At 38.7% G+C, this 14,060-nt stretch overlaps 1 protein-coding gene across 2 annotated transcripts in view; it reads right to left on the bottom strand.

The window, feature by feature from the left end:
* Positions 1 to 13,344: 13,344 nt before the first annotated feature.
* Positions 13,345 to 14,060, bottom strand: part of GRK4 (G protein-coupled receptor kinase 4) — a 1,249,698-nt gene continuing 1,248,982 nt past the window's right edge. For both annotated transcript variants that reach the window (XM_044062922.1, XM_044062923.1), the window contains one exon: positions 13,345 to 13,816. In XM_044062922.1, coding sequence (XP_043918857.1) covers positions 13,757 to 13,816 — 60 coding nt within the window. In that variant the 3' untranslated portion in view covers positions 13,345 to 13,756. The remainder of the gene's footprint in view (positions 13,817 to 14,060) is intronic.

The following is a 14,060-nucleotide window of genomic DNA, read 5'->3' as shown; positions in this document are numbered from 1 at the left end:
ATCTGAAGATTCATGACATAATGTTGGGCATATACTTGAGTCCCCTACAAGTTTAGCAAAGTCCACAAAAATCCAATATTTCCAAATCCTCTTGTTCTGTCATGTTTCACAAATATAATTATTGCTGCAAAAACCTACATTTGTCTGTTTCCAAGTCACTGATTTTATTATCTAAACATTAATAACATGAAGCAGGGTATATGCTGTAAAGTCCAAAGAAGTCCAATATTTTCCGAGATTCTTGTTCTGTCATGTTTCACGGATATCATCCAACAGTTGTCAATTTACAATTTACTAGCTTTAATCCGGTTTCATTTCCAACATATTCCTGATTCTTCTAGTTGATTCTTACGTTTAATTCCTTTACTCAGGCAAATGAAATTGTGGAAAATATTTCATGGACTCAGTCTCTCTGTAGTCCTTATCACCAGGAACACATGAAGCAGAACCTCCTTTTGGTTCACAGCTCACCCTTTGTTGGACAAACTTATGTATTTACTCCTTAGAGTGCACTTCATCAAAAAATGATTTTGTTCCTCCAGGGAAAAACAATTTGAAGATGGCTGGCTACAGGTTTGAATCTCACATGTGCTTTGGCATTCTCTAAATAACTTCTACCTGGTGTACCCTGAGTAATTATTCTCCATGAACACTCTACTGTCTCCTACTTTTAGCACTTTATCCTTCTGCCACAGTTTTGTCAGAATCAACTCCTTCTACTAAGACCACATCTTTACTATTACCGGTCTAAGCTGTATTCTAGTAACCAGATTTAGAGCATACAAACAATGTGCCCTTTCAATTAACAGTTCCTCTTGTGGAATACCAGTCCAGTTGCTTATTTGTGCTTTCATAAAATGAATAGTCTGTTCCTTCCAACTTCTCTGCTACAGCATAAAATATCTGGTTTTCCCCATGTGCTCTATCCTTTTTTTGGAACATCTCTTCTCATGCAGTCTCATTCAGCCAGGCTTTTCCTCATTTCAGCCACTGAGTTTTGCAGTGATGTAATTTTATCATAATATCTGCTTAAAGCTTCTTCCATTTTTCAACTTTTTATTGTTTGAGTTGGCATACTCCATCAATGTTTTGTTTATTTGAACCAGTTCTGTGTGCAAATGCTTTATACTCAACTCTAGGTTACTGGAAGTTGTGTCTGGAACTTTTACTGTTCCTTGCTGAACTGCAGTACTCCTCTCAGTCTGTGTTTCTTTCTCACCTTTTGTAGCCGATTTTCCTCTAGGTCCTTTATATTTTTCTTTTTTCCTGGCAGTGCACTTACTAGCCAGTTACTGAAATTTACCCAGAAATCTAGGGTCCACTGGCCTTTTCCAAGTTTCTGTTTTCCAACTGGGAGAGACAGAATTCAGCTGTTGCTCAATATGCAGCCATCTTGGAAGTCAAATCCTTTCTTCTTTTAAACCCCATTCCCCTTTGCATGTACTGATCACACATTTCCCATTTTTCCTTGGTAATTTGCTCCTACCCTTTTCTAAAGATCCCAGTTGCAGTTGTTTTATCTCTTACTTTTCTTTGCTACTTCTAGTAAAGGTGGTTTAGACTTTGAATTCCATTTTCTAGTAATTGTTTTTGGCAGCCATCATAATTAGACTCAGTAAGGCCTTACTAGGTCTAGGTAATTCAGATTCTGTATCATAGCTTAAAAAATAATTTTCCTTGTTGCTCCAATTTGCACATCCAGCATATCTGACACAGCAGTCTGCAGGGAATCTTTAAAGACTGACAACACATTACACTCCCAGAAAATATGCTCCCAGTTACTTCTTTCTTCCCCATCACACCTCAAACATTTGCTGTCTACCTGAGGAAAACTTATTTGGATTCTACTTTGGGTATAAAATACCTATGTAAACACTTTCAAGCAAAGATCCTAAATTTTTTTAGACTTTGTTGCATATTTGGGAGACATACATATATCTCTCATTGTTCCTTTGTGAATTGCTTATCCAGTCTCTTCTCAAGACTCTTTCTAACCTCCTCTGACTCTCATAGTTATACAATACTTCATATGTTCTACTAATTATTCCTTTCTTAATGGCAACTTCTGTTCTAAAGTCTACTAAAACTCAACCAGTGCTGGTCTTTCATTTAGAACCATCCCCCTATTTCTTTCTCTTTGCCTCTACTGTAATATGGATCCTTAATAGGGAAGGTGCACTCTAACCTGCAGTACAAATAAGTTGTGTTTTCCCATTTTATTACCTTTTTTTCTGTAGTTATTTGCTCCCAATACCATGGTTCATTTGCCAGTTTTCTCCAATAAATTCCACCCTCCTCTTGCCTATTGTGTGTATCTCTAATTGCAGTCATCCTTATCGGCAGAATCTCCTTCCTTTAGTCCCATGTTGGCTTAGTTCTTAGGATACTTTGATACTTTATGAATATAATATTCTGTATGATTATTGTTCTCCTTAAATTTATGCATCCAAAATCCTAGTCTCTCCTCATTTTTTCAGCTTCCCCCCATTTCATCATCTCTTTCCTCCATGAATTATAGGTTTCTGCTTGTGCTATGTATAGGTGCCTTAACTATATCTCTGACACACCCCTTCAAATCTAGTAAATCCCAGTCCTCCATGTTCTATTGGAAGAATAAGCTTATCCCAGATGACTCTTGCCATCTTCCCCACCCAGACAAAAATCTTTCAGCTCTTTATTAATTGCTATCCACAACTTTAACCAGCTTAATTCTAGCTCCCCCAGCGTAAAAACAAACTTTGCAGAGAAAACCAGTGGAGCTGGATTTCTAAATACATTTTATTAACTAGCTAGTAAGTGCACTGCCTAGATGGCAGCAAAAAAGAAATACAGAGGACCTGAAGGAAAATCAGCTACAAAAGGCGATTAAAAAATACTGACTTGGAAAAGTACTGTAGCTGTTTAGCAAAAATCAGTGCAAGCTCCAGACCTGACTTCCAGTATACCTGAGGAAAGTATAAAGCAACTACTCACAGACCTGACTAAAATAAATGAAACACTGATAAGAGTATATCAAGTCAAACAATAAAAGGCTAGAAAAAAAGGAAGAAGCTTTAAACAGATACTCAGATAAGGTGATAAAACTGCAAAACTCAGAGGTCGAAAGTATTTTTATTCACTGTACTGCACTTTTAAACTGTGTATTATTGAATTGCTGCCTACATTTTACTGTTTTTAGCCATTCTAACTGCTTTGCTATTGCAATGTTTCAACTGTTTGCTGTTTATATTTTCTAGTAATTGTGTATTTTATATCATAGGCTAGATTCAGATTTGCTGAATTTAGACTGTTTGGCATTATCTGAGCATTAAAACTAGCCATCTTGCATTAAGAGGGCCCCTTACACCCTTGTGGCAGAAGAATGTAGCAAAGGACCCATTAGACTTGGAGATTGTTAGAATAAGGCTCAGTATTGAGCATTTCCATTGGCCAGCTTGTTGAAAATTCCTTAACTTGTTTAAAAAATGGGTTCAGGCAGTTGCTACATAAGCCCTATGTTTGCACCTGTTTTAACACAGCTCCACAGAGTTTGGCGACCAGCCACTGCTCTACTATCTTCATCTTAGCAATCCAAGCATCTGTTTGCATGTAGCACACCTTCGAACAGTAATGCACAGTGGAGGTAACCACTGGTGGTTAAAGACGCAAAAGCTAAAGTAGATTTATTTTCCCTTAGAAGCTGCTCATGCTCCAACTGAGGTGTCCCTTAAATTGTGCTTAGCTGTTGACGAGCACCTCAGCTGGGCTTTCTTCAGCATTTGCCACACTAACTGAAATCTCCTAATTCCCAATAGTCCCGTACCCCTTGAGAGCCCCAATAGTATAGACCCAGCATTAAGCCCCCTACTGAACCACATATTTCCTCTTTAAAGTAAGCAAATTTACACCTAGTATTATGGATGGTCAGTTCTCCTCCATTTCTCCTGCCAGTCTGATTGACAAGGGTATCCCAAGGCAGTGTAGTAATTGCTTCATGTACACTAACAGCCCACTGCTCTTAAAACACTCTAGATCAATTTGTATGAGATGCATATACACTAAGAATTTGGAATCCTTGCTCTCTCATCCACAGAACAGTGACACTGACCAGGTCGTCAGCCCACATACAACTCCTGCACAAACCACGGTATTAACACAAACCATCATACACGTTGGTACTCACCAGAAATTTACCTAAATTTACCTAAACACCACAGACCTTTGAAACACAAATATGTTACACCTAATACAGTACCTACACCACTCGATACACACAAAATCACAAGCACAAGTGTCTCACCAAACAAGCCCCTAAGGCAAAGAACATCTAAACAAAATTTTTTGGTCATAGATGACTCCATAGTGAGACACAGATGTCCAACTCATCAGGCTGAAGAAGCAGGTTACAGTCATCTGTCTGTTAGTGCCAGGATCTACCAGATCACACATGCACTCAAGTCTCTCCACAAGTACTGTTATAACTCCATCATAGTTCATGTTGGTAAGAATGACTTGACACAACTCACTGAACTATATGAAGAGAGACATGAACTCTCTGAATGTGCGTCTCACGCAGTATGTCCCTAGGCCTGAGCAGGATACTGTCATTTTAAGGGGATCCAATACCTGTCAGCCTGTGATGGCATGATAGATAGACCATGCTGCTTTGCCAGAGATGGTCTTCATCCGTCACCTCTGGGATTTTAGTTACTGGATAAGGTTCTTGCCTCCTCCATAGTGCCTTTTTAGGCAATGTCATAACAAAATTCCTGATGTAAAAGTATCTTCAAAAAGTATCCTCGAGGTTATGCTGCTAAATACTAGGAGTCTAAACTTAAAACTCCACTCACTGGAAGCAGCCCTCACCTTAGATGATGCTGACATCTGTGCGGTCACAAAGACTTGGTTCAAGGCTGTGGAAAGTACCCCAGCCATACTGAGTTATAATGCCTTCCACACATTCAGACCACAAACAAAGTGTGAGAACTAAAGGAGGTGTAGTATCAACATTCAAAGATAAATACACCTCTAGATTGGTTAAACAAAATGATTTCCTTGAACTAATCCAGGTCCAATTGACTTGTAGGTGACCCCTCTCCAAGTTATTTCCAGTTATAGGATGCTCTCCATGAACCAGGATACCCACACTGCATACTTGGAGCTACTTGAATTGCTCAATATACAATCTAACACCCTAGTTTCAGGTGACTGACTACCCATCCATAGATTGGGTAAATTATACGTGTACTAATACACTTGCCCAAAGGTTCTTGGACTTAATTAACTCCAATGCCCTGTTTGACATCCCCACAAGGAGCCCCAACCATTCTGGATCTGGTGCTCACTTACATGGGTGATCGTTGCACCACCCCATGTGTGCGTCCCTCCCTAGTGAGGTCTTATCATAAATCAGTCTCATTAGAAGTAACAATAAAATCTGACCCCACCCCCCATTTGCAGCAACTAGACTAAAAAAAAAATCTCCAAAGCCAATTTCTACCTAATAGGTGATGGCATTAATAGTTTCATAGCCCTTGCCCTCACTGATGGCATGGGCATTTATCTATACTGGGATTTACAGAAATGCGTTGTATAAGCATCTATACAAATGTATTTCCTCAGCTGTACCTGATAAGACCAAAACAAGATCCTCAAGAAAAAACAAGCCTGCCTGGTGGATATCCACCATTAACAGGTCATTCAATAAGAGAAAAATTGCTGTCCAACAGCAAAAATAAATGGTCTCTGAATTGGAAGCATTCCCTCCTCAGCCTAAACAAGCAAATAAGACACCTAGTAAGGTATTCTAAATTTAACTATGAATCCAAATTAGCGTCGTTCACTAAGGATAACCATAACACCTTCTTTAGCTATGTCAGAAACCTTAAAGGAAAAACCCAGATCTACTCTGAACTGGTTGGCACCACATATATGGAACCCACAGAAATAGCCAGCTTGCTAGCTGACAGGTTCAGTGAAAACTTCTCCGCCACATATCCCCCAAAGCATCCCTACCACCTGCCCTCCACCTAGCATCTCCAAGGAGCAGGTCATAAATGCTCACTCCAAAGCCAAAAGCATAGCCTGTATGGGACCTGACAGTATCCCATGCTGCATTCTAAATGGATTAAAATAGGAATTAGCTGCACTGCTGGGTACACTTTTAAACCACAGTGTAAGCACTGGTTTTGTACCTGCTGAATGGAAAACAGTAACATAAAGGAGGCGCCTCCACTGACCCTGGGAACTATAGACCCAAAAGCTTGACCAGCCTAATCTGCAAAGCTATGTAAAGAATAATCATGGACCTTATCAAAGATATAGGACACCTCCAAATGCTTGAACCAACTCAGTCTGGCTTTGTTAAAGGGAGATCCTGCCTCTTGAACTTGGTGGACTTCTTTGAGATAGTCACCAGAGGCCTGGACAAAGACAGATCCATGCATATGGCCTACCTGGATCTCGTCAAGGCCTTTGACAGTATTCCTCATTCAGGCATCATTGATAAGCTCACCCAGCTGGAGATTAGCCCATACATTGTCAGGTAGGTTGCAAACTGGCTCACCAGTACAATGCGCACAGTCAGAATAGGCGACATCTTTCACCAGCATTCTTTTAACCAGTGGTGGCCCACAGGGATAAGTGCTAAGGCCCTTATTGTTTGGAATCTGTTTCTCAGATGTACAGGCTAAAACAAAAGGCCTATGGCTGACAGTTTGTGGATGATTGCAAACTGGGTGCAGTCATCGAGTCCCCAAGTGTCAACATCCCATAAGAGGGACTTAGACAAATGACTGGTGCCAAAGTCATTAGCTAAAATTCAATGCAAAAAATGCATCATCCCCTTCAGCAAGGGTGACATCCTTGCAGATAAATACATTAACAGCCGCACCCTAAGCAAGTGATCAGTGGTGAGAGATTCGTGCACAAAGGCAGAGAGCAACCCTACTTTGACCACCACGTCTCCATAGTAGTAAGAAACACTTTCTACAGCACACACCTCAAAAGTAAGGGCATTGCATCCGGAACAAATGAGGTTATAACTCTCCTGTACTCTTCACTCTTCAGGCTAATAATAGAGTACAGTGCTAGCTTTGGTAGGTACCTTACCGGGCACCTGCAGCAACTGGAAAGACCTCAAAGGTTTCTTACAAAGAAAATTCAGGGTCTTCAGCATGTCATATGTTGATAGACTGAAATCACTGTCACTATACCTTATGTCTTACAAACTACTCAGAGGTGACCTCTGCCTTGCATATAAAGCAGATCCTGCTGTAATGGAAATGCTCCACATTCATAAATCAAATGGTACAAGATGTACTTGCTCTAGGGAACTCAACCTAGACATATCTATCTTTCCAGCAAGTCCTATTGATGTATGCTAACAAATACCTCTCCTCTGGTACAAATTTCCAATTCAGGAGAAGCAGAGTCCCTCACTGACCCTATTTAACTGTATTTTGATGGTTGGATGGGAAACTACAAATTCACCCTGGGAGCTTCACCTTTGTCCGTCTTGGACGGGCAGTAGTTGTGACTTAGTTCCACTTAAAATCGTGATATTCTTGGGAACAGGGGGTTGTATTTGGTTAGACTTGTAAGTACCCTAGTGCCATTAGCCTAGTAACCTCCTATGATCCTAATAAAAGGCTGGCTGACTACGAGACTGCACAAGAAGAAATGTTTCAAAAAGTAATAGCATTAGAAGACACAGCACTTAGGGAAAACCTGAGAAGCTGGAAGGAAAAGACTATTAATTTCATGAAAACACATAAGCAACTGAACTGGCATTCCCCAACAGGAACTGTTAACTGAAAGGGCATATCATGTGTATGCTCCAAATCAGGTAACTAGAAAACAACCTAGACCTTTAAATAGTAAAGATGCAGTCTTATCACCAGAAGGAATCGATTCTGACAAAACAGTGGCAGAAGGACAAAATACTAAAAGTGGGAGACAGAAAAGTGATTGTGTAGAATGACTACTCATTGTACACCAGGCAAAAGAGAAATACATTTATGCCATTATTCAGGGAATCTTGAGAATCAGGTGTGAGATTCAAACTGCTGTGCTCAGCTATATTCAAAATATTTTCCCTGAAGGAACAAAATATTTTGATGAAGTACCACGCCAAGTAAGAAATATAAAAGTTTGTACATCAAAAAGTGAGCTGTGAAACAGAACAAGATTCTGCTTTTTGTTTTTCTGGTGATAAAGACCACAGAGAGACTGTGCCAGTGAAACCTTTTCCAGTGTTTCAATGGAAAATTCTTGAGGGGGGGGGCGAGGTGACTAGTAGAATTGAGAGCACATTGGAAATGAAGCAGATACAGGGTTTTGGAGAAGGAGATGAACAGGAATAGAAGAAGAAAATCTTGAAATATTGGAGTTTTTTGAACCTTCTTAAACTTATAGGAGACTCTAAAGCATATGCCCTACTTAATTTCATTAATATTCAGAAAAATACTCAGGAGAGGAGAAGAGTAAAATAAAGTTAACTAAGTAAAACAAAATTTGTTCTTAATAATGCTATTTAAATAGTGCATGGTTTTCTTTGCACGTTATAAAGTAAAGTGTAATGGGGATACTAATGTAAATAGGTGTTCCTTTTTTTCCTCACTCTTCTCTCTTTCACTTTGTTCAGTTTTAAGTAGGCTCTTCAATGTGACAAAAAAGATCTAATTAAAAGATCATGACAAAAGAAAAATGAGTGTGCTTTTTGTCATTCTTGCATAGAACAATGCCTGGGTTAAGGCCATTAGCTTAATCTAGTAACAAGTTTTAAGAAAAAGCACTATTGTAAGGCTTTTTTCAGTAAACAGTTTTGTATCTGGTTCTCATGTCTCTAGCAGATAATCTGACAAAGACAAATGGCTTGGAGAAAATGTTTTCTGAAAACATTCAAGTGTTTTCCCAGCTGAGAGAGCTATAAAGATAAGACAGAACCAGACAACACTTAACAGAACCACAGGCTATACCATGCATCTTAGCATAGTTAACATTTCTTTTAGGTTAGCTCAAGTGTGTGTGTGTGTGTGTGTGTGTGTGTGTGTGTGTGTGTGTGTGTGTCTGACAGTTTGGAACATTTGTTCCTATTAGGAGGGTAAAACATTATTTGAAGGTGTACATAGTTTTTTGTATTTTTATTAAGTTAAGCTTTAGGGGGATATTGTTGTGTGTGTTTTTTTGTTTGAGGGTTTGTAAGCCATCATAATTAGACTCAGCAAGATCTTTCTATGTCTAGGCAATTCCAATTCTTTATCATAACTCAAAAAAATAAATTCCTTAGTTACACTAATTTGCCCATATAGCATCTCCAACAGACCAGTCTAAAGGGAATATTTAAAGTCTGCCAACAGATTACACTCCCAAAAAATATGTTCCCAGTTACTTCTTTCTTCCCCACCATACATCCAGCATTTGCTGTCTACCTGAAGAAAAATTCTCTAGAGTCTGTTTGGGGTATAAAAATACCTATGTAAACACTTCCAAGCAAAGATCCTTGACTTTGTTTCATATTTGGGAGACACACACATATCCCTCAATTGTTTCTCTGTGAATTGCTCATCATGTCTCTCTTCCCAATGCTTTCTAACCTCCTTTGTTTGATTCTTACAGTTATCATGCAATATTTTGTATGGTCTACTATTCATTTTTTAACATGAGTTTTTGTTTTATATTCTACTAAACACAAACACATGCAGCTACACACACATTGGTTCAGCAATATTCATATTTATGGGGACATGATAAAATGAAGTATTTAGGAGTATGGATTAAAAATGGTACCGGTGTGGCAGCAAAGGCTATGTGGGAAGAGACTAAACAAAAGATGATAAATAAAATGAGAAATTAGAAGCTCTGTTATAGGGATACTAACACTAAGATATAAGCAGTTAAATTATTTTTAGTCCCTTTACTTTTATACACAGGTCATCAGGTCAGGCATATTTTTATCAATCAGAGGAGAAGTTGTGGATAGCAATTAATAAAGAGTGGAAGGATTTCATCTGGGAGGGTAGATGGCAAAAAGTCAAGTGGGATAAGCTTATTCTTCCAACAGAACAGGGCAGATTACGTTACTTGAAGGAGTATTTCAGAGTAACATAGTTAAGGCTGCTATACACAGCACAAACAGAAAAATATAATTCAAAGTAGAAAGGGATGATGATGAAATGGGGAGGGGAGCTCAAGAAACAAGCACAGACTGGGATTTTGGATGCAGACCTTTAAGAACAATAATCATGCAGAATATTATATTCATAAAGTAGCACAAAGTATTCTTAACTTAAGTGCAACCTGGATAACTGGATGAGGAACAGAAAAATACACCCCTGTGATTCCACCTGTGTCCCTGCTCAACACAGGCTAAATTATTGGCTTGGCATGTAAGGGCCTCAGGGCCAATAGCCTAGTAACTTCCTATGATCCTATGAAGAACTAAGCCAACATGGGTATGGAGAAAGGAGATTCTGCCAATAGGGATGACTGCAATTAGGGATACAGACAATAGGCAAGAGGGGGCTGGAATTTATTGAAGAAAACTGGCACAGGAACCAAGATATTGGGAGCAAACAACTAGAGAGGGAAAGGTAATATAACTGCTAGGCACCAAGAGCTTATTTGGACTGAAGGTTAGAGATTGCCTATGCTCTGATATCAATCCTTGATGGGGAAGGCAAAGAGAAAGAAATAAGGGCTTCCTAAATGAAAGACCAGCACTGGTAGAGTCTTTAGTAGAATCTAGAACAGAAGTTAGCTTTAAGAAGGGAATAATTAGTACAGCATATAAAATATTGCATTATAACTATAAAAATCAATTAGAGGAGGTTAGGAAGGATTGGGAAGAGACTGGATAAGCAATTCACAAAGAAACAAAGGGGGGATATATGTATGTCTCCCAAATATACAACAAAATCTAGAAGATTTAGGATCTTTCCTTGGTCCCCTTCAAATTACCTACAGTATGATCCCAATTACTCCATTTAGGGGCAAGATATAATTGACCATAAGATGAGCAAGGCCAATCTACAACCAAATGGAATAGGTTGTTTTGAGTACAAAAATAGAAATTGGCTAGGCTTAAAATGGCGCACAAAGGCAGCTAAGTTGCCTATGAATCTATGGCACAGTAGGCCTTGCCATGATGTTGGCACATGTGCTAGTTGTCAGGGAACATGTTAGAACTATACTGCAAAAACCCTGTAACCAGCCATGAATGACTCTGCAGGTTCCAAAACTTAACTGTGGCTCCAAATCCTACCCAATGTACTGGGTGTGGTTATGACAGGTATTCTGCTGAATAGCATGTTAACACCTTTCCACAAACCAAAAACTGAATCATTGGAATTAGCATTTTCACCCTTTTTGAATGGTGGTTGTTGCTGTGTCTTTTGGCTTTTCCCGGTCAGGGGTTGCCACAGTGGAACTCCGGTCCGCTAATGATTGGCAGTTGATTTTTATGTGCCAAGTTGCCAGCCCTGACGCACAACCTTCAACGAAGGTACACCCATTCACTCATGTCTCCATGCAGAAGACGGTCTAGCTGAGAGTCGAACCGGTCAGCGTCTTACTGTGAGGCGACAACGCTACCGCAGCACCACCACCGCGGATTCCTTTTCTGTTTTTATTGCATTTTGAAAACCTATAACAGATCTTCTTAATTTACTGCACAAGTGTTCACTAAATATACCAATACAGGTTGGACGTAGGGAGAGACAGTTGTCTCTAATTTTCAGTTTTCTGTTTTCATACTTTAACAAGAATACAATTATTTTCCTACTTGAAAAATAGGTTCTAAAGAATAACACTGATTTCCAGATGTATATTGTAATGTGACCTTCAATCGCTGCAATCTTTGAAAAAGTCATAAGGAAAATGTTAACCTTACTAGTAACTGTAAAACAGTGTTCTTGTTTTACAGGGTAAGTGCTATTCCACTAACTTCAGTAGTATGTGATACATGACATACAATCAAACATTTTAAAAATTGTAGCAAACAAACAGATGCATACATAATAATTTCTGCACTGGGAAGAAAAACAGATTAATATTTTTAACAGGCAAGTATCCTCACAGTATTATTTGAAAGGCTGTAGTGTTCCATTTTAACAGGAAAAAACATCATAAGAAAGCGCAACAGGACTTTCTTATATGCAGAATCAGTCATCTCAACAAAACTAATATAGTACTGGAATAGGTATTTTGAAACTGGAAAATGACAAGTTCTGGCTAGGATTGTTTAATTAATTCAGGGTAATTATTTCATTACCTCATTAACTTTTGCTAAAATATATTATCCCTGAACTAACATGAGGGAGGCTAAGTCTGCATAAGAAGCATGCAATCCATGCAGGAAAAGGGCATGCTTTGACTGACTTGACGTCACATTACACTGACAGCAAAAATGACATGCAAGGCAGTCTGATGTTTTACGTACCTCTCCCCCACCATCCCTAATTTCCCACCTTTACCTTTTTTACTTGTTCCACGCACTCAAGTGGCTCTGTTAATAGACTCTCCAGTAATCTATTTTAGAGGGTCCACAGGCCTCTCCATGAAAATGGACTTTAGGAGATCCATAAAGCAGTCCCTATATTTCTTTTTCCTGTGCTTCCTCTTTCCCCGTTATCTTTCCTATTCAGGAAAACCCCCTTCACATCTCATTGATGTGACTTTATGCACCAATATCATATTTCCCTGTCTCTTATGGTCTCATGTGAGAGGAGCTCTAGCTCCTATAGGTTTTAGTCATATTCCTTCCCCTCAGAGCTTTCTTGACAGTTTTCCTCTGAATTCATTCCAGCAGTCTCATGTTTCTTTACATGGCCACCAGAACTACACATTACTGACTTTATGGTCTGACCAGACCATATAGTGGAAGTGTTAATCCCCCTTGAGATAGACCCATGCAATATTTTTGCAGCTGCCAGACAGATCTTTGTCAACTGGTATTCCCCTTTCAAGTCTGCCTGCAAACTAGACATAAAACTAATCAAATATGACTAGCAGTTCCTTATGGATATGAATCTATGTTAGGTGCTAAACATTGCCACTGAGAAACATTATAGACTTAACCTCCGGATTCTCATTACAACTTTACCTGATGCTGTTAAGCAGGCAGTTTCCTGGATTTTTTCCTGCTCCCCCCATACAAGGGTACTATATTTATCAGTGTTCTGTTGCATATTTCCAGCAGGAAGTGTGCCAAGCACACTGGTCAGATTTCTGAAGTTCTGAGGTTCTGACATTAGGAGTATTCTTCCATGTCTTAAGGAAAGTAAGAATTACATGCAGTGTAATGTGATGAACCTAGACAGAAAGGAAAACAACAAAAGGGCTGACAATACAAGATAGACTATCACATACAACATCTGAATAGGTTTAATAAAAATTATCTGACAATGCAAACAGGTCTAAACTGGAACATACAGCAACACATGACATAATGCCTTTGATTGTTACAAGGAGGACACATTTACATGTCACATATATATATTTCTGAGTATAAAACAGTTATAAATACATATTTCCAATATAATTTTATTCAAATTCAGTATGCATTCAAGAGGTACTTATATGGCTTTTTATATAATATAGCTTTAGAGAAAATATACATCTAGACATCATTCAAGTACAAATGTACAAAATCTGTAAACAGATTCAGGAATAGTTCTCACTTATGATACATATTTTATTACAGTTTATAGATACAATAAAACATTCATAATGCCTTAGTTTTACGTCTGTGGGGTGGATTTTTAGCTGTGACTGAGGCTTATAATCTTGATCTTGAGGGTTCTTCTTCATCATCGCTATAACCAGACCTTAAACAGACCTGAAAATTAATCAGAACAAATGTGACTCAAGAAATAGCAAAAATGCACAGTGAACTAATTCTAGAAGAATTTTGTGTTGCTAGTTTAATAGTTTGTATAAGCTACATTTCAATAACAGGTAAAACAAAAGTCCAGATTTTCTTTCAGCCCCTTTTTAGAACGGTGTTCCTGGTTTATCAATTAGTCATCCCATTCGGACTGTACAGCATTTACTCTGCTACTGGTCATGCTACAGATAAGACT

The sequence above is a fragment of the Protopterus annectens genome, chromosome 2.part1, assembly GCF_019279795.1.
Source record: "Protopterus annectens isolate FY-2018-M chromosome 2.part1, PAN1.0, whole genome shotgun sequence".
Classification (NCBI taxonomy): domain Eukaryota; kingdom Metazoa; phylum Chordata; order Ceratodontiformes; family Protopteridae; genus Protopterus; species Protopterus annectens.
Note: the sequence above shows the minus strand (reverse complement) of the source record. Positions and strands in the feature narration are given on the sequence as shown.